This window comes from Acomys russatus, chromosome 4 (assembly GCF_903995435.1).
Source record: "Acomys russatus chromosome 4, mAcoRus1.1, whole genome shotgun sequence".
Taxonomy (NCBI): domain Eukaryota; kingdom Metazoa; phylum Chordata; class Mammalia; order Rodentia; family Muridae; genus Acomys; species Acomys russatus.
In genome coordinates, this window is record NC_067140.1 from 1,102,225 (window position 1) to 1,122,838 (window position 20,614).

Below are 20,614 nucleotides of genomic sequence, written 5' to 3' on the forward strand. Positions count from 1 at the left end.
GCCTGTCAGCAATGAACTGACTGCACAGGGGACAAACACTTCTCAGCCTGCACAGCAGCTTGTCAAGAGTTGAAGACTGTCCTGGGGCAAGGAACTAGCATGCCCAGGTGTTGGCTCAGAGGATCCTAGCACCATCTTAACCAGGTGGGAGGCAGGGAAGGGTGCACCAGTGCGTCTCTCCCCGACTTTACATGGTGTTTTGTTAATGCAAATCCGGGAAGCAGGTGTGATTGCTTTTTGCTCGTAGATATTGTTCTAAGTTGAAACCCCTAAATTTCCCTTAGTAGTCTTTAAGTTTCCCCTTCCCTTTTGGTAGCTGTTTGCTCTACTCCTTCTCCATGATTTAAAAAAAAAGAAAAAAGGAAAAAGGAAAAAAAAAACAGGTTGTATTATACAGGATCAATATTTTTGCTTTTTAACAAGGATATTTATGTAATAAGAAACTTTGCCTTAGGCAGGTGTTGGCCAGAAAAGTCCAGATTCCTCTGGAACCTCACCCTGGCCTCTCCTGGAGCTCTGAACCTGCTGTGGAAGGAAGTGGCTGTGACTTCAGCACTGGGAAGTGGGGCCTGTGGTTTGGAAAGAGTGTTCGCTGTGTAATCTCAGACTGTGTGGAGTTGTCCTGTCAGCTTTCTTCAGGTATTGCCTGGCATCCTCCACCAGTTCTCCCATGCATACATCTGCATGTCCGGCACTAGAATTCCTGAACACTACTTTACACCCTCCCTCACTCCCAGTTGGTTGAAGCTCTAGAGCCGCTCTTTCTTAATGCCAGATTATTTAAAGAAAGAAAAATACAAGACAAAAACCTTCTAGCACTTTGTAAACACAGTGAATAACCTCTTGGAGTATTTTTGGCTTTATATAAAACAAGGTTTTTAATTGTAAAATATAAGTGCCATTAGAAAATGCACAGGGCATATCTTTGTTAAAGTAGATTTTTCAATGTTTTACAGAATTAATTTTCAAAAAAGTTTTTATAATGAAGTTGTTTATTAAAAACTTCTGAATGATGTGCTTTGCAGTTTTGAATCTGTTTATTTGGAAAAGGTTGAATAAGTCAGGAATTATGAAGAATGGAAATCAATAGGCATCTTTAGTATCCAGGGTGATACTGGTGAGGGTAGGGCAGCCTGGACCTTAACCAAATGTCTTCAAGGTAAGTGGCTTCATTGTGTCAATTAATATTGGGTGTGAGGGTCAGAAAACCCTGATCAAATGGGCTTTAAACACAAATAAGTGTTACGTAACTGAAAACGCTAGAGGTAGTTCAGTTTTCACATTTGTCTTTGATACAGAGGCTCAAACATGCTCAAACTCAACAGTCCTAGTTCTTTGCCCTCTGTCGTCCAGCTTTGACTGTCCAAAGGCCCTACAAAAGCTCACTTACGGTATCTTGGGGTAGGTGGTGATTGCAAACGTCGTCTTCATGCAGTTCTGACAGGAAGAGAACCTTTTTTAGGCTCCCTAAGCTGCACCTTTTGAGTGCTAGGACCCAGCTTTACAAACCTTGCTCAAACACCTGTATTCAGATAGTGCTTCCAGGCTGATACAGGCTCACCTGACACTATTGCTTGGCTTGTCTCTTAACAGATTGTTATTGCCATCCCAGGCCCCACCCTTTGCACTGAGACTTTCCTATCTAGGCCATTGGAACCGGTGTCAACGCAATTACATGGAATCTAGCCCTCGGGGCTCTGGGGCAGGAAGGCTCAGTATGCAGGTGTTGGTACACTAAGGCAGAAACGCTCATCTTTATCTCATCTTCCTCATTGACAAATGTCCACTGTCCACCCCAGTGGGCCGACCAAGCCAGGACCCCCAAGGAATTCTACTTTATCCTCTAGATGGGCATGTGTCCAAGGAGAGGTCTAGGGGTTCAGATGAAGGAGCTGTGCTGTCTTTTGACAGGAGGAGGCTGAAGGCTTCTGGAGGATGTTGTGAGGGACATTTAAGCAGAGACACAGAGGCAATCTGTGTACTGGCCTACATACACCACAGGTTTGGGAGCTGAGACCACAGGGCTGCAGCCACATGTGAAGGATTGTGGGATGCAGTGACAGTTCCACCCAGGGTCTTTCTATCTCTCTGTCTGTCTCCTCCCCCCGCCCCCCAAGAAAAACACCAAAGGGAAATTAGAGCAGGAACTCAAACGGCAGAAGCAGACCATGCATGACGTGGTCCTAGAAACAACTGGAGTCATGAGGGAATAAGGATGGAAGTGGGCGGTGGTGGCGCAGGCCTTTAATCCCAGCACTCGAGAGGCAGAAACGGGAATCGCTGAATTCGAGGCCAGCCTGGTCTACAGAATCTGGGACAGCCAAGGCTATACAGACCCTGTCTTGAAACTGCCCCCCCCCCCAATGTATCTTTATGAAATGGCTGGCACTGAGCCTGGGCTATTTGAAGCAAGGTCAACCTGGTTTTAGCCAACAATAGTCCAGGAAAATACAATTCCTGTGGGAGTCAGGCTGGTGTGGATTGCTACCTGGTTTGCAGCAATTTAAAATCTGTCGTGGCCTCTGAACCTTACAGTGCCTTTACAGCAGCTTTGTGGTCTTGACAATTTTGCTTACTTTCAGTTACCAGTTTGGATCTGGTCAGCCCTCTGCTGATGCCAGAATAATAAATATGTCGTGTGCAAGCCTGCAAGTGTCCTAGCTACCTACCCTAATGCGCCAAAGAGCCAGGCAAGAGACAGTCCTCTCCTGCGTGCTGGGCTGTGATGGAAGGTTGTAACCATGTCTACGAATTGGGCCTGCCTCCGATGCCTGTTTGCTTAGTCTACACCAGTTCTGCATTTCTTTAATCACTTGCCCCACTAACCTGGAAACAGTTCTGTTTGGCACGGGTGGTCTCGTCCCCATCCTGTCTCCTGTTCCCTCCAGTGGAAGAACCCTAGCAGAACACTCCCAGCAAGAGCAGTGCAAAGGGCGGAGATCACGCTAGAGAGGAGACCGTTGCCACCTGCCGCCAGCATCCCACTGCCCAGACATAGTCCTGCAGGCGCTCTCTTGGCTGCCCCAGCCAGAGATTCAGCAGATGATGGCAGGCAAGGAGATTAGGGTTTAGGAGACAGCTGCTGGCCTGAGACATGCCTAGCCCCAGCGTCCAGTGTCCCCAGAACTGGGGTGCGAGGGCCCTGCAACTCCACAGCCAGCTCTGGGACCACACCGCCTGTGCCAGAAAACACTGGAGAGGACCCCGCCTCCAGCGCCCTGAGCCTGGGTGGCTATGAGTAGGGCTGGGGGACTGAGGTGGAGACCAGAGTGAAGGCTGAGGAAACGACTGTGCAGCCACTGAGGAGGCTGTGGGGGAGGGGAACTTGGAGGGTTAGTGAAGGCCCAGGAGAGCCTGGGGCCTCGGGACCCACCAGAGTGCATGCAGTGGGAACTAGAGGCCGTGAGTGTCCAGGCTGACGGGGTCTCCCTCTGGCCTCCAGCTGGAGCTCAGGTTTTGGAGACTGTGCGGGTTGCGCTTAGACGGCAGGAGCCTCATCCAAAACATTCCGGGCTTTTGGAGTCACTGCCTTCCTGAACCACCCACAGTTATCAGCCATGATCAGCCCTAGGGATAAAGACATGCTTGGCTACCTGATACATTTGGAAGTGAGGGAACTCAGGCACATCAGAACAAGTTGCAAGTTCAAGTTCCTATTTGGGAGCAGCCCTTACTTTCGGAATGAGGTGATTGTGAGGGAGTATGAGTGTAGATCCTCGCATCTGCTGGCTCCAAGGAGTTCGAGGCCAGCCTGGTCTACAAAAGCGAGTCCAGGACAACCAAGGCTACACAGAGAAACCTTATCTCAAAAAGCCCAACCCTTTACAATACTACTTGCTGGGGCAAAAGACCTGCAGAGCTAAAGGAGACCTTGCAAGGTGGCCACCAGAGGCGCTGCCTAGGCTCAGTGGGTTCCAGTCTGGCTAAATCCTGCTCAGACACACGTACTTACTTGCAGGACTCCTCTGCCTGTGAACCTACCTGTGTTTAGGCCAGCGCCCTGCTGTCTGCCTCTTCTCTTATGTGGATTTTGACACCTTGACATGTTTGGTGGACCCAGGGCCAGGCTGTGACCTTCATGTTGTCCCGCATCAACATCATGTATAGGCACTGTTTTTTTAAACAATTTTATTTGGAGTTCCTTAATGCCTCTGCCTCCCTTCCAACCCCCGACCCTAGGTAGGAGAGAAAAGAGAAGAGGGAGAGATGGCTCAGAGGTTAAGAGCACTGACTGCTCTTCCAGAGGTCCTGAGTTCAATTGCTCACAACCATCTATAATATGATCTGATGCCCTCTTCTGGCCTTCAGGTGTACTTGCAGGTACAACACTGTATACATAATAAATAAATCTTTAAAAAAGAGAGAGAGAGAGAGAGAGAGAGAGAGAGAGAGAGAGAGAGAGAGAGAGAGAGAGAGGAGAGAGAGAGAAGAGGCGACTTAGACCTCTTTAGGCTTGATTCTAGCTGGTTAGGGTCATCGAGTTCTTTCAGAAAATACCAATCAGGATGTCCAACAGTCTAGCAACAGCAAAGAGCAAACGCAGCAGGATGAACCAGCAGCCTTCTGCCTCCTCCATCTGTCACCTTGAGGCCCCTTCCTCTCGCTCTGGCTCTGGGATTTATACTCTCCCAGAGGCTTCAGAATTCCACTACCTCCAGCTGGCAAAGAACAAGCCCCTCTCCAAGCCACGAGGCAATCACCAGCTGTGGAGAAACTACAGACTGTCCCATACCCCACACTTGGGGTTAAAACAAAAACCTCTTTACCACAACTTCCACTACAGTCATGTGATTCTTATATGCTACTGTACTTCCAGCAGACACCCAGTGGGACGTGTGCTGCCATCACGTGTGTGGCCTTTCACTCACTTGACACCGTTACCTACAAGGCTTCACAAGGACCAGTGCCTGTTGGAGGCCTAGTGCGGCAAAGCTACAATATGCTGGCTTTCACCACAGTGCTGACCGTCTCAAGCTGAGGCTTGTCACCTAAGATGAAGTGGGCACATTTGGTCCTGGTGGTTAACCAGACCTAGATAGCCCATGGCTCCAGGACCACAGAGCAGCTCCTTCCAACTGGACTGTTTGGGATCTGTAACCTGGATAGCCAGGTGATCAGACATGGGCCTGAAGCAGTGGGCAGTGTGTTTATTTGTGATCACACTCCCTTTCTTATCCTGTGTGTGCCCCTCTCACAGCCTGCTGTATGCTTGTGAAGACCTATGTTGTGCTCTACTCGTGACTTTTGAGGAGTTTTGCACAGCCCACCATCAGCCCTTTTGCCTGCTTCCAAGGCTGTAAAGGTCATTTGTCAATGTAGTGAGTACTCCTAATGCCACTGGGATTGCACCAGGCTGGCATATCTCGGCGTGTGCTCTAGGTAGGAACAAGGATGGGAGTCCTTCCAGAAGCCTCATTCCTAGACCTACATAAGAAGCCAGACTTTTTGTCAGCTTCTATACCTACCTGTTTTTAAGCTTCCAGATTGTGGGGGCTGGAGGGAAGGAGTGGGGGCGGGCTCTGGCCATGTGGTCTGTCTACACTGGCATAGATCTCACATGTTTGTTTCTCCTTGTTGTTTATATTTTTGAGACAGGGTTTCCATGTGTAGCCTTGGCTATCCTGGACTCGCTTTGTAGACCAGGCTGGCCTTGAGCCACCTGCCTCTGCCTCTCCAGGGCTGGGATTAAAGGTGTGTGCCACCATGCCTGGCTTCTCACATGGTTTTTGTTTGCTTGCTTGTTTGTTTTTAATAGATTTATTTATTATTTATACAGCATTCTGCCCTCATGTGTGCCTGTATGCCAGAAGAGGGCACCAGATCTCACTATAGATGGTTGTGAGCCACCATATGGTTGCTGGGAATTGAACTCAGGACCTTTGGAAGAACAGACAGTGTTCTTAACCTCTAAGCCATCTCTCCAGCCCCCTCACATGGTTTTTAATGGGACAACTTTGAAACAAATAACTGAAGAAGCACTTTTTTTTTCTTCAAATAGCTAAGGAGATGCTTTCTTGGATTTGCCTGTGTCCAGAGATGGAGACTGTTATATGAACTGCCAGTGTCCTCTGGCCCCTTGCCCTGCTCTCTAGCAAGGCTTAGGATATCTAGCAAGGCTTAGAGTATACAGTACAGGGCCAGTTAATTACTTCATTTTATACTTACAAAAAAGAAAGAAAGAAAAACTGTAGTCTCGTCTGCTTCTCCTCCTCTGGCCACCTCCCACCCCTTGTGGGTCCCTATAGATAAAGGGCTGAACTGCCCTGTCCCTCTGAGTCCTCTCCAGCTTGTCTGTCTCTATGTTGTGAAAGGCCTTGCTGTCTGCTTCCTAGTACCTGGAAACAGAAAATAATGGGGGATGGAGACCCCTCAGTCTCTCTCTCTCTCTCTCTGTTTGGTTTGGTTTTTTGAGACAGAGTTTCTCTATGTAGCCTTGACTGTCCGCTGGCCTCGAACAAACAGAGATCCACCTGCCTCTGTCTCCCAGAATGCTGGGATTACAGGCATGCACCGCCACCACCACTAGGGTCACCAATGTGTTTTGTAAGTTAAAAGAAAACATAATACTGCCACTTTTTGGTGCTTGTATCTTCTGTTCCTGTTATGAACTTGTATGTGCAGAAAGTTAGTGTGTTTTTCATTTTGCCCCTTTTCAGTTTTCTGCTTTTACTGAGAAATTGACCTGTTCAGGCCTACTTGTCTTTAGTTGGGGGCATATATAAGATAGCCACTGTAAATTCTGTATCTTCAGCTGGTTTTATCTTCCTCTCCAGTAGGTCTTCTCAGAAGCCCCTACGATTCCCACAGCAATTCTCCCCCCTCCCAACTGTGGCACCAACGCCTGTCCCCTTGAACATTTTTTTTACTATTCACTGTTGTGGCCTGGAACTATAATTTTATCTTACAAATAAGAGTTTGAATCTGAGCCGGGCGTGGTGGCGCACGCCTTTAATCCCAGCACTCGGGAGGCAGAGGCAGGCAGATCGCTGTGAGTTCGAGGCCAGCCTGGTCTACAAAGTGAGTCCAGGATGGCCAAGGCTACACAGAGAAACCCTGTCTCGAAAAAACAAAAAACAAAACAAAACAAACAAAGAAACAAACAAACAAAAAAGAGTTTGAATCTGGATTTTTCAGGACTTAAGGCTGGCCACTGTTGCTGTGTTCTGTCTGGATGCTTCTGGGCCATTTAAGGCATATTACAACTGACACTCTGTTTCCAGACGGAGCACTGTTCCCAAATGACTGTGCAGTCAGAAGAGGGATTGTGGCACTTTATCTCTTACATGTATGATAAAGGATAAAAACCTTTTGATCTGGGGAAATAACTTAGGTCATACTATTTCCTCTATTTGTGAACAGGCAAGCAAATGGACCTCCCCATCCAAGCCTGCCTTTGCTGGTCCTTGTGGCCTCCGCACACCTTCCTTCAGCTCACTGGTTCTCCCCGTCACCCTGACACCCACCCACCTACCCTTTGTCTTTCCTGAGATGCATCAGATATATTCCAGCTTCAGGATTTTTGTACTTGCTTTTCTTTCTGGAATTTTCCTTCAGATACAGGTCTGGCTCCCTCAATGTATTCAAGTCTCAAATACCTTTTCTTTGAAGGTCTTCCTGGTTTTTCAAGACAGGGTTTCTCTGTGTAGCCTTGGCTGTCCTAGACTCACATTGTAGACCAGGCTGGCCTTGAACTCACAATGATCCACCTGCCTCTGCCTTCCAAGTGCTGGGATTAAAAGTATGCGCCACCACGTCCGACTGGGAATTTTCGCTTTATTACATGTAACTTTGCAATGATGGTTCCCTGTCTTCTTTCTTTTCTCGCTCCCAGGAATCAGGAGAACAGGGACTCATCCATTTGCTGTTTCACTTGGTTCAACATCTCTGCTCAACATCCCCCAATTATCAGCATGAATGAGTGACCTTATTGGAGTGTGCTTGGGTACTGTGTGAGGTTCTGACAAGATAAACAAGGCACTGCTCCTGCTCAAAGGACTGCAGTTGGGTGGGGAGGGGTGGGGTGATGAGACATGACTGTACAATTTGTCATCCCACTGAAACACATATGCAAGTGGAAAGGTCACTCCTAGAATTCACCAGGACAAGAGGCCACACTGGCACACAGTGCTCATTCCCGCGTGGCCAGCAGTTCACCCGCCTGATGGTGATGGGAAATGGAAGATTTTCTGGTAGAGAATTCTGAGGATGGCCTGTGTCTTTGTTTGAATTTTTAAAAAAGGATTTATTTATTTATCATATACACACAGTGTTTTGCTTAGCTTACATATACACCAGAAGAGGGCACCAGATCTCATCATAGATGGTTGTGAGCCACCATGTGGTTGCTGGGAATTGAACTCAGGACCTTCAGAAGAGCAGGCAGCACTCTTAACCTCTGAGCCACCTCTCCAGCCCTGTTTGAATTTTTGAGACAGCCTCATTTTGTAGCCCTGGCTTGCCTGGGACTGGTTAATATAGATCAGGCTGGCCCCAGACTCACAGAGATACCTGCCTGTGCCTCCCAAGTGCTAGGATTGAAGGCGTGTACATAAACTGTGGCACCAGCACCTGTCTTGCCTCTACCATCTGCGTCCTCTCTCTCTCTCTCTCTCTCTCTCTCTCTCTCTCTCTCTCTCTCTCCCCCTCCCTTCCTCCTTGCTTCTCTCCTTCCTCCTTCCCTCTCTTTGGTTTTTGAAGACAGGATTTCTCTGTGTAGCCCTGGCTGTCCTACAACTCACTCTGTAGACCAAGCTGGCCTTGAACTCAAGAGATCCACCTGCCACTGCTGGGATTAAAGGTCTGCGCCACCACTGCTCTGCTGGGTTTCTCTTTTATGCCCCAAACCAGTCCTTGCTTTTTGTAGGGGAATCAGTGGGAAGCATTGTAGGGACTGGCACTCCACCGGATTTGCCTGATTTGTGCCTGCTGTTTGGTGGGCATACTCTGGCTCCTGCCTAAGTTTGGGCTTAGGAGCACTGTGCCCTAAACTCCTGGGTGGTGGCTGTTGTAATATAGAAACAGATCACCATGCAATAGATCTGATACAAAGGGGTTTATTGTATGAAGGGGGGTGGGGTTGGGAGAACATAGGAAGAGAGAGACAGAGAGGAGGGGGAAAAAAAAAAAGGAGAGAGAAGTAAGAGAGTGCTTGCCAATCTTTTATCCTATGCCCCTGGAGTTGGCGGCAGGTGATGGCATCAGGTTGCTAGACAACCTAGAGCAGGCTGTTGGGACTGGCTTGTGAACCAGCAGAGGCACTGAAGTGAAACAGCGCTTTCGCCTCTTGTGGTCTGTGCTGGACTTCTCCACACCACTCAGCCGTGTGCGCTGCCCCTGTCCGCAGAAGAAGCTCCTGCTTCTGCTGCGCTAGTCCTTGCCCTTAGCTCAAGGGGCTAGGAGCCACCAGCACTTACAGAATACCTACTATGTGTTAGCAGTTACATGGCTACGGCAGCTACAGTGACTCTAAACCCAACTCAGCCCATGTTTTTCTGTTCCAAATCCTCCTGGGGCTTAGATCTTACACAACAAAAGCAAGCTTGCTCTGTACAGCCTGCAAGCCCCTTAAGAATGGACCTTGGCTCGCCCTCCTTCAGATAGCCTTCTAGCTACACCAGCCTTAAACCTGGGGTTTGAGATCTTCTTGCTTCCTGTTCCTCAGCTTGGAACCTTCTGCAGACACCTGTACACTGGTGACGTTTGAAAAAGGATCTCACCACTTCAGTGAAACCTTTCTGGAAGTTACTGTACACCCCCGCTTCCACTGGCTGGGGTCTTGTTTGGAAGCTAACACGGCCTGAGACTCTACTGCACGTTGCTTTTGTTTGTTAGCTCGTTTGTTGCTTTTCTTAGATTTGTTTTTAGTTTTTTTGAAACAGGGTTTCTCTGTGTATCCTTAGCTGTTTTGGCTGGCCTCGAACTCACAGAGATCCACCTGCCTTGGCCTCCCAAGTGCTGGGAATAAGGCATGAGCCACAACCTCCCAGCTACAGTAGCACATTGTTAAACAACTGCTTCCCTAGGCTCTTGAGGACTTCTTCACTGCTGTCCCCCTCATCTGAAATCAAGCTTGGCGGTCATTCTACATAGAGGGGCTTCCAGGTGGGCAAAGGGAAAATAGGTCGCCCTGGCCAGGGGACTGCAGACAAGCCATGGAACCGCTGAAAGCCCTGCAGGGCTTACATCTCTTCAGGGACAGAAACTGTCCAGGCAGTAATCCCAACCCCTGCCACAGAGAGGGTTCCAAGGAGTGAGGAAGGAGGGCAGAGTGAGCAGGGGATGGAGAACAGATGTGAGCCCAGCTTTTCTCACCTCATATCGGGTATCTGCCATGTACTTTTGGCCTGGAAATAAAACAAGTTACTTTCAATATGAGAAATATCTTTCCCTAAACTAAGGCAATTGCTCATAATCAGAAACTGCCTTGATTATAGCCCGGGGACTTTGATATTTTCCTTCAGGAACACAGTTTCAGCACAGAAATCAAGGAAGTTATCATGTCAGCTCGCCCCTTGCTCAGCACAAGTAGTATTGATTGCAGTCTGGATGATACCTCCCCACCTATGGCCTCATCAGAGATGACTCCGGGTGGTGTGGTGGTGAGAGCCGTGGGGTGTGTGAGCCATGGAGTGGTAGTGGGAAGCTGTGGGGTGTGGGAGGGAGCCTTGGGGAGGTACTGTGCAGATGTAGGGGGTGGGGTGGTGAGCTGTGCTTGAATGGGCACCAGCTGGGAGGTCCTTCCTGCTCTCCATCGGCCCCTACTATGTGCCCTTGGGTCTTTTCACATCCAAAGGAGAAACTGGGAATTCCTTAGCGGGAAGACAAGAGTTCCTCTAGAACAGTGGGTTCAAGCTGAGAAAAATCTGCCCCTAAACTAAGGCAATTGCTCATAATCAGCAACTGCCTTGATTACAGCCCAGGGGACTTTGATATTTTCCTTCAGGGACACTATTTTAGCACAGAAATTCAAGGAAGTACCATGTCAGCTTGTCCCTTGCTCTGCAGGGGCTCTTTCACAGGGGTCACCTAAGACCACTGGAAATCATTATTATTCTTTTTTTGTTTTGTTTTGTTTTTTGAGACAAGGTTTCTCTGTGTAGCCTTAGCCGTCCTGGGCTCATTTTGTAGATCAGGCTGGCCTCGAACTCACGGAGATCCACCTGCCTCTACCTCCCAAGTGCTGAAGTTAGAAGTAGCAGTGACTGGGCTAGAGAGATGGCTCAGAGATTTAAGAGCACCAGCTGCTCTTCCCAGCAACCACATGGTGGCTTACAACCACTTGGAATGAGATCTGGTGCCTTCTTGTGGTGGGCAGGCACACATGTGGGCAGATACTGTATAAATAATAAATAAATCTTAAAAAAAAAAAAGGAAGTAGCAGTGAAAACTATTTTATGGTTGGGGGTCACCACACCATGTGGAATTGGCAGCATGCAGCATGAGGAAGGTTAAGCAGCATCGCTCCAGGGGGTCCCCTCTCCACATGCACCTTCAGCTTTCCAAAACACTGACTCAGTGGCTGACAGGTCTGACTCACACAGTAGGCCTTTTCCTTACCTGCGTCTGCTCAGGTGAGCAGGCTTGGAAGCTGCTTGGTTTACCTGCTCACTGGGACCTTGTCCTACCTGCCACCCTTCATGATGGTTTCACTCTCAGATTGGAGCCAAGGCAGTAGCTTCCAAGGATCACATTGGGACATATTGGCAACAAGCCCAGTTCTGCTCCACAGGGAGACAGTCCTTTCCAGAGCCTTTGTGCTTTCCTGGAGCTTGGTGGCTAGAACTGGTTCCCACTCTGGAGTTTGTTACTGACTGAGGGGAGAGGGCAAGTTGCTCAAAGCAAGCATGGGGGAGGTGTCTCTCTGCAGTGGCTACAGTCTAGTCCTTCCTGGCACCCTTCAGGGAGCAGCACATGCACTGTGGTGGCCCTCAGGGCTGCAGGGTACAGACTCCCAGAATACACCTCAGGTCAAGCCACTAGCCACTACCAAACTAAGGAGGCAGGGAGGCCGCCCACCCCTTTTTAAAAAAGATTTTATGTGCATGAGTGTCTTGCATTCTTGGTGCTCAGAGAAATCAAAAGAGGAGGTTGGTTCCCTGGGGTTGGAGTTGCAGACGGTTGTGAGCCACCATGTGGCTGCTGAGAGCAGAACCTGGGGCCTTCTGCAAGAGCAGCCGTGTAAGGGACTCTGAATTCGTCACACTGCCCTTCAGATAAAAAGGCAGCTTCAGAGAATTGTTTCCAGTCAAGGCAGGAACATGCTATTTATCTACTTGAAGCTACTAGAAGACAGTGACATAGGAACTGACTCACTGGCAGTGACACTGGCCACCAAGCCTAATGGCTTATGCTCGATTCACAGACTCATCCAGGTGGAAGAAAATAACTGACTGCTGAAAGTTATTCTCTATCTCCACATGTGTGCCATAGCAGTGTGCACACACACACACATAGTATATGCACATATGCACACATACACCTATTCTTTAGGCCTGGTGTAACGGTGCACACCTTTAATCCCAGCACTCAGGAAGCAGAGGCAGGGGGATCTTTCTTTATGAGTTCAAGTCCAGCCAGAACTTCATAGTAAGACCTTGTGACATATATATATGCATATATATGTTTGTATGTGTGTATATACATGCACACACATATCTTTAAAAGTAAGAAAATGCTGGCTGCTGGATGTGAGTGCACACCTTCAATCCTAGCACTCAGGAGGCAGAGGCAGCAGATCTCTATGAACTTGAAGTCAGTCTGGTCTTCATAAAGAGGAGTATAAGGAGGTAAAGCTGCTTTAGAGTCAGTGAATAGCGTGAGCTAAGGGGACCAAGCTGAGACTCAAGAGTTTGAGGTGACTCATCAGCTCTGTCAGACAGTTTCAGAGGGTTGCAATTTCAGAGCTGCCCCTGGAGAGCTTCAGGGAGACTCTTTTGAGTACTCAGCAGATTATCAGATCATGTGTGTGAGGAGAAAGCAGGTCAGAACAGCCAGGAAGGGCTAGGCTTGTGTGCTGCCCCCCGGGGGGCAGTGTTTATGCTGCAAGCCACCACAGGGTACTAGTTAGTGTACCCAGGAAAGTACTGCTGCAAAGCCATCAGTTACTGCTAGAACGAGCTCAGGTTTGGGTTTTCAAATAAATAGCTTGTGAGCAAGTGCCTAGAGAAAAACTGTTTCCAAGTCCCAGAGCAAATCTCCAAAGATTTATAGGATTTAAGTATATCTTAGACCCCATGAGATAAAATGTCCAATGTACAGCACCTTAGCTGGACACTGGAGTATGCTAGTAATTAAGATATGGAGGTAGAAGCAGGAAGATGGAAAGGCCAAGGCCCAACTACAGCGCACAAATTCAAGGCCAGCCTGATCTGTGTGAGATCCTATCTCAGAAGCAAAATAAAACAATATATATATATATATATATATATATATATATATATATATATATATATATATATATTGAGATATATATATATCTCAAACACTAGAGATGTAGCTCAGGCCTGGGGGTTGTTCCCTAGTAACATGAACGCATGCCCCCCCACCACCACCCCCAGGCAGATCGAGTTCAAGGTTATCCCCAACTACACAATAACTCTGTAGCCAACCTAGGCTACAGAAGACCCTGGAGCAGGAAGCAGAAACATATGCACGTTTGACATCCAATCCAACCACCAAACCTACAACTGCAGTCAAGGATTCCAAAATAGTCACTCTAAACAGAACCACTGCGGACCTGACCTAAAGGCATCACCCAAGAACAGCCATTCATCCCAGTGCACGTGACCTTTTACCAGGACAGACATGTGGCCAGAGAATAAGTCTCCATAAAACTGAAAGGATCTGAGCCATGCACAGCTTGGACCCACAACAGAATGAAATTACAAATGAGCAGCTAATAGGGACTGGGAGAGATGGCTCAACAGTGAAAATTACTTACAGCTCTTCCAGAGGACCCAGGTTTGACTCGCAGCACTCACATGGTGGCTCACAATGACCTGTAACTTTAGATCTAGACTTGACAACCTCTTCCAGCCTCTGCAGACTATGTACAGGTACATAGATATATGTAGGCAAAACACTCACCCAAATAAAAATTAAATATTAAAAAAAAATTCAGCAGCAAAAATATGCCCAAAGATGAATGTCCACAAGAAGGGAGATGCTGCTAAGACAGCAATTCTTAGGCTGGAGAGATGGCTCAGAGGTTAGGAGCACTGACTGCTCTTCCAGAGGTCCTGAGTTCAATTCCCAGCACCCACATGGTGACTCACAACCATCTATGATGTGATATAATGCTCTCTTCTGGCCTGTAGGCAGAGCACTGCATACAAAATAAATAAATCTTTAAAAAAAAGATAGCAATTTCCCCCCCAAATGATCTGAAGTTAAGACAATCCAAACTGAAATACCAACTTTTTATAGAAAAGAACAGTTTAAAAATTCATATGGAGCAGGGCGTGGTGGCGCACACCTTTAATGCCAGCACTCGGGAGGCAGAGGCAAATGGATTGATGTGAGTTCGAGGCCAGCCTGGTCTACAAAGTGAGTCGATGACAGCCAAGGCTACACAGAGAAACCCTGTCTGGAAAAAAAAAAAAATAAGAAAAAAGAAAATCATATGGACCTCTTTCTTGACTTTAGCGGCCAACATGCAGCTCTTTGTTCATGCCCACTACACACATGCCAGGAGACAGTTGCCCAGATTAAAGCTTTTGTGGCCTCCCTGGAAGGCACTGTCCCCAAATATCACGTTGTGCTTCTGTCAGGTTCGCCCTGGAGGATGAGCCCACCTTAGGCCAGTGTGGTGTAGAGGCCCCAAGCACCCTGGAAGTAGCTGACCACATGCTGGGAGGTAAAGTTCATGGTTCTCTGGTTCTTGCTGGAAAAGTGAGAGGTCAAATTCCCAAGGTGGCCAAAAAGGAGGAGGAAGGGGAGGAGGAGGAGACGAAGAGGAGGAGGACGGCTATGATGACAGGGCCAAGTGGCAAATGTCGCAAGAAAGGCCCCAATGCTAATTCCTAAATCCTATTTTGTGATACTGGCACTCTAATAAAGCCATTTTGCACAGACCTCCCGCCCCCCCCCCCCAAATCATATGGAGACACAAAAGGCCAATTTTAAGAGTCACTTAAAAAATCAGGGCTATAGCTCAGTGGAATACTCACCTAGAGTGCACAAAGCACAAGGTGGGGCTGGGAAGATGGCTCTGTGGGTAAAGTCTGACAACTCAAGTTCAACTCTCAGAATGCATGTTAGAAAACAGCAAAAAAGTCAGGCAGTGGTGGTACATACCTTTAATCCCAGCACTGGGGAGGCAGAGGCGGGCAGATCTCTTTGAGTTTGAGGCCAGCCTGGTCTACAGAGTTCCGGGACAACCAGGGCTACATGGAGAAATTGTCTCAAAAAACCAACCAAAACAAAAGCCAAAGCTAGATGCAGGCCTAAGCTGTAATCCCAGCACCCCCAAAGGTCAACTAGGGTCACCTAGAAACGTAAGGACTAGCTAGACTAGAATATGCAGTACAGGCACAGAGACAAGAGAGGCCCTCAGCAGGGTAGAAGGCTAGGACTGACTCCCTCCACCTCACCTCTCACACAACACCTAATAAATATATATATTTTTAAAAGCTACAACGGCAGTGCAGGAGTCATAGTGGCTTCAGAGACAGTGGGCATGGTGGGGCTCTCCCGTGCCTCCTCTGGCTGTGTTCCTTGACATTGGCTACTGGTCAGTAAGAAAGACGACTCAGTAGTCAGTGACACACAAACCTAAGCTAGCCAATTAGCATCATTCTTTGGATTTCTATACTGAAGTTATAATCTCAAATACAGTGATGCAGGAAAGAAGCTGTCTTTCTCCGTATCTGGGCGTTATCAAACTGAGTAATGTAAGCTCAGGACTTCTGAACTGTACCTTCCTGCTTCTCTTAAATGGAAGACAGTTGAAAATGGGACAGAATATGAACCCAACAGAGATCTACCCAATTCTGCCTCCCAAATTCTGGGATGCTTGACCCTGTATTTCTATTGCTTTAAAAGCACCCTATTACACAAAGAAAAAAGTTCAGAACTTCAAACCAGGTTTCACTGTTATCTGAGTAACTTGATTGTTACTTCCCTCTTATCTAGAAGGGCAGATGCTTGCAACTCCATAAGAAGGGGCTGGGCAGAAGAGGGGGGCTTACAGCAGGCACGAAACAGCAACAGCCTGAATCCTAGAGAACCCAGGTGGGAGACAGAGCTTCAGAAGTAGCTACTCAGCCCATGTGGTGCAATGGTCACACCTCAACCCCGCCCCCCATACATACCCTGGCATGTGAGTCAAGACATAACAGGACAATGGCATTTTATTTACAATTGGACCAGAAAAAGGCATACAGGCATTTTTTTTTTAATTAAAAATAATGATGATGATTTAAAAAGTCAGAAAAATTGACAATGTTTGAACCTTTCTCCTAACCCCCTCCCCCAAATGAGAACCTTGGGGGAGGAAAATGCAAGATTTGATGAACAAGTAACTCTCAATCACTCTCTACTCTTTGGGCTCCCTTTTCTCCAGCCTGATTCCTGGTGGACCCTGCTTGGTGCTGTGGAGTCACTGTGAGGCAAGATTGAGAGGCTCACTGGTTTGATGATGGCGGCAGCGCCCCGAGGCTGGGGCAGGTGAGGGTCAGGGCGCTCTCCTAGCATAAGCAGCATCCTGAGCCTTGTCTCCTTGTCTCAAAGGGCTGGGATGAGGGCGAGTGGCTGTTACTGACCTCTACAGCCAAGGTAGGTTTGGTCTCTGCTACCTTAGCTGGGGTTGCAGGGGCTAGGGTAGGGTAGAGGAGCCAGGTTTGCGTCCTTCCAACTTGGGGAGACTGGCTTCTTGCCTATTCCTAGGAACTGGGAAAGGAGCAATCCAACTTACCTTCCATCTTCCTTCTCAGAGAAGTTTTCTGGGTGTCCCCAAAAGAACTTGCATGGGAGGAAGAGGGTTGGGCCTGGCTAAAAGAACTGAGTATAAATGCTGGGGCCAGGGCCACGAGGAGAGAGGGCCTCTCCCTGGCCACCTTAAGGAAGAGATCTGAGGACTCCAGACCTGAAAGTGAGGGAAGAGGAGGTCCACCATCACCCTTTAGAAAGAGCGGCAGCCCCTGAGGAAAAGACTGGGGAGCAATCTTGGTGGGTGAGCACCCTAGTAGCTTTAGCCACCTCTCCCATACACACACGGTGCTTGCCTCTGGAAATACTTGCCCCTGGCCCAGGGCTTCTTGGCACAAGAAGAGTCACTGCAGGTCTTGTCTCTTCCTTGGTGGTCAGCAAACTCTGGCTACTTTGATGAGGGGATCCTGCTGTCCCAGGGAACCAGGACATGTCCTTGTAGTGAGTGACCAAGTGCTCCCAGTTAAACAATGACCCAAGGCCTGGCTTGCGGCCCCGTTTGGACAGCAGAGAGTAGGCTATGGAAGAAATGGGAGGAGGGGCTGGCAGGGCTTGGTTGGCACTGAGGTTACTGGCCGGGCTGCAGCTGTGCTGTGTCGTGGCATCAGTGGTGAGGAGGGGCAATGAGAGGCTTGGAGTCCTCACTGCAGCCCTGGCGTTTCCTCTTCCAGTTAGTGGTAGGGTGGCCAACAACTCTGAGGAGCTGCTGATGGGGACAGTGACCAAAACCCCACATTTATCCATCCTGTGTTTAAAAAAAAAAAAAAGCCAACCCCCCCCAAAAAAAAAAAAAAAAAAAAAAAAAAAAAAAAAAAAAAAAAGAAAACCCAAACCAAAAAGAACCTGAATTAACAGGTAGGAAAGCTCCTGTTGAAGGCGACTCTTAGCTGAAGAAAAACAACCCACAGAAAAACGTATCCCTACAGACTGGATGAGATGAAGGAAATGCAAGGTTTATCTACAGGCCCTCCTGCCCCCCATGCAGCCTGGGGGTCTAGGAACACTGTGCCAGGAGTTACATTCCAAATGAGCAGGAGTTATTTTATTTTGTGTGCCTGCAGCTCCCCACGCAGGGTGGCTTCCTGTCTGAGGATGGAGTGGGCCTGGCGTTGGTCCACCCACTCAGTCTATCTTCACAGCAGCATAGATCTTGCGGACAAACATGTAGGCTGCATAGAAGCCAATGGTTCCTGTGAGCAGCCAGAAGGACAGGACCATGAGGGTGGTGTAGCCGAAGTAGAGGAGAGAAGGGATGAACTCGACGATATCCAGCTGAGGCAATGGCAGAGAAAAGAGGGTGTTTAGTGCCAGAGCTATGAGCTACACAGAGCGAGCTGCAAACCCTGGATGGCTAGTTTTACGTCAACTTGACACAAGCTCGAGTCATCTGAAAGGAGGGAGCTTCAATTAAGAAAATGCCCCCATAAGACCCAGCTGTAGGGCACCCCTCCATGGCTTGCCTCCAAGTTCCTGCCCTGTCTGAGTTCCTGTCCTGACTTCCTTCAGTGATGGGACTATGATGCGGAAGTGTATGCCAAATAAACCCTTTTCTCCCCATATTGCTTTTGGCCATGGTGTTTGTAATCATAGCAATAGAAAAGTAATTAAGGTATGCTCCCTACCCCCAATCTTATGAAACTAACACCTGGCAAGGTGAAAGGGCTCACAGCAGAAGGCTAACTGTACAAGGGCCAGAGTATTGCCTTGGGCCTTGTGACCTTGGGGGTCAGGGAGAAAACTCTATAGGTAGAAATGGACACAGCTGACCCACTCCCTGGTCCACTGTCCCTAAACAGACCCACAATACTGCTGGAGGGCTGAAGCAGCAACAAGAAGGAAGAGATGTGTGGAGATTCCCATGGCTCCGAGCTTAAGCACCATCATCAGTCTGCCTCAGACCCTGACCAAAGAATGCTTGCTGCCATCTCCAATAGCTCACAACGCTTTTTATCTTGGAATACATTAGCGTCTTTTGTGACAGGAGTAGAGGGGAAAGGGACTGGTAGTGTGATGTTTGGTGGTGGAGAGAACAGGTATGTGCCAAGTGCACCTGGCCCTGAAGGGGCCCGTCCTAGGGCTCATAGGTAGATACATGGTCACAAAATGCAGCAAGCCCAGAAAAAAATAAAAAAGAAAGAAAGATAATAAAAGAAATGAAATAATATAGGTCCCTGCCTGAGATCTTCTAAGCCTAAAGGGCAAAGGCCACTGTTGGAGGCTCCCCTCAAAAGGCCCTGCCACCTCTCATGTACACAATTTTTTGTAACTGAGGAGGGGTGAAGAGGGCAGAAGGAGAAAGGAGCAGGACAGTGGTCAAGCCAGGAAAGGAAAGAGAAAAAAGGAAGGGCTGACAGGGTCCTGAGTTCAGGTCAGCTAAGGCCATCATTTATCAAAGCCCCTGGAGTAGGCCAGTGGGATTTTCAGCAGAGACGGTGGATGAAGTGGGAGGCAGGCTATGAGGAGGTCTCTTAACTTTTGTTTGCCCACCTTCTGGCAAACATTCCCATCCCCTTGTGCCCTGGTGGCGCCACCATTCCTAATACAAAACCCAACCTAGTCACCAGAGCACAACACCGTATGGGCCCAGTAAGCAAAGTGATGGATGGGCGTCTGACCTATGAAGTCTTCTCTGGAAGCAATATGCAGCGGCAGAAGAAATCACTGAGGTTTTGTGCCATGGAAACAAAAAAAGTGGAGACACCAAGGCTGCCAGGGGCCACCTTCTACTCTACAGAAAGATCCCCCTTACAGACAGAATAGCCAGGAAAAGCTCTACAGAGCTAAGGTGTGGATGCAGCACTTTGATGTCTGTGGATGGTCGCCTGAAGGTTGAAGGTAGACTTCCACTTCCTAAGCCATGCAGCTGTTTCAGATAAAGGACTATTTTTTGCCCAAGTCAGTTTCAGGTGCCTGGCGGTCACAAAGATTCTGATTTAAATAGGCTATTGAGATAGGAAGAGTTGAGTAATAAGGCCAAGATACAAGGTGCACACAGGGGCAGGCAGAGGTGTGAACTGAGGCCTTACAATGACAGTGAAACAGCTGTCCAGTTACAGGAGTGTTGGGAAAATCTGTAACACCAAACCTCACCTGAAGGGCCAGATAGTATTTATACTCCCTAGTTCTACACTTTATGTGCTTTACAGCCTCTCAACTGTCACTGCAGTGTGAAAGCAGCCAGAGGACATGTGAATGAACGTGCATGGCTGTGTTCTAATCAAATGCTCTTTCAAGAGATGTGCCCATCTGCTGGGATTGCAGAAGCAGGGGTAGAGCCCTGCAGAAGCAGTCCTTTGTACAGCCCGGTATATTGGGGGAAACCTGGGCATTCCAAGTTTCACTCACTGGACCTATAGCTCTTAGTTTGCAAACACATCCTGACTGCAGGCAGAAGACTGCTTGGGGGCTTTAGAGACCCCAAGTAAAGCATGTGAAATCACATCTTCAGTGTTGGAGGTAAGGTACCCACCAAAGCCTCCCTGAACTCCTCTAACTGACGCATCTGGCTTGCCCTAGTTGCTAAGCCTGACTGCTGGTTTCTAGCCCCTGCTTAGCCTGTGTGAGCTCATGCAGCAAGCAGGCCTCTGAGACACAGGTCTATCTGGCCCTGGCTCATTCTCTCCTCTCTAGGCAGAAGCAAGGTGTGCTGAGTAGAGAAGGGAAGGGGCCTAGAGATGTGGTGAGCAGC

The 20,614-nt window shown here is 48.4% G+C and overlaps 1 protein-coding gene and 1 pseudogene across 4 annotated transcripts in view; one reads left to right on the forward strand and one right to left on the reverse strand.

The window, feature by feature from the left end:
* The first annotated feature begins 1,148 nt into the window (after positions 1-1,148).
* On the forward strand, positions 1,149-3,927 carry LOC127188326 (putative testis-specific Y-encoded-like protein 3; annotated as a pseudogene).
* A 13,945-nt stretch (positions 3,928-17,872) lies between these two features.
* Tm9sf4 (transmembrane 9 superfamily member 4) overlaps positions 17,873-20,614 on the reverse strand; it is a 46,448-nt gene continuing 43,706 nt past the window's right edge. For all 4 annotated transcript variants that reach the window (XM_051143467.1, XM_051143466.1, XM_051143468.1 and 1 more), the window contains one exon: positions 17,873-18,198. In XM_051143467.1, coding sequence (XP_050999424.1) covers positions 18,049-18,198 — 150 coding nt within the window. In that variant the 3' untranslated portion in view covers positions 17,873-18,048. The remainder of the gene's footprint in view (positions 18,199-20,614) is intronic.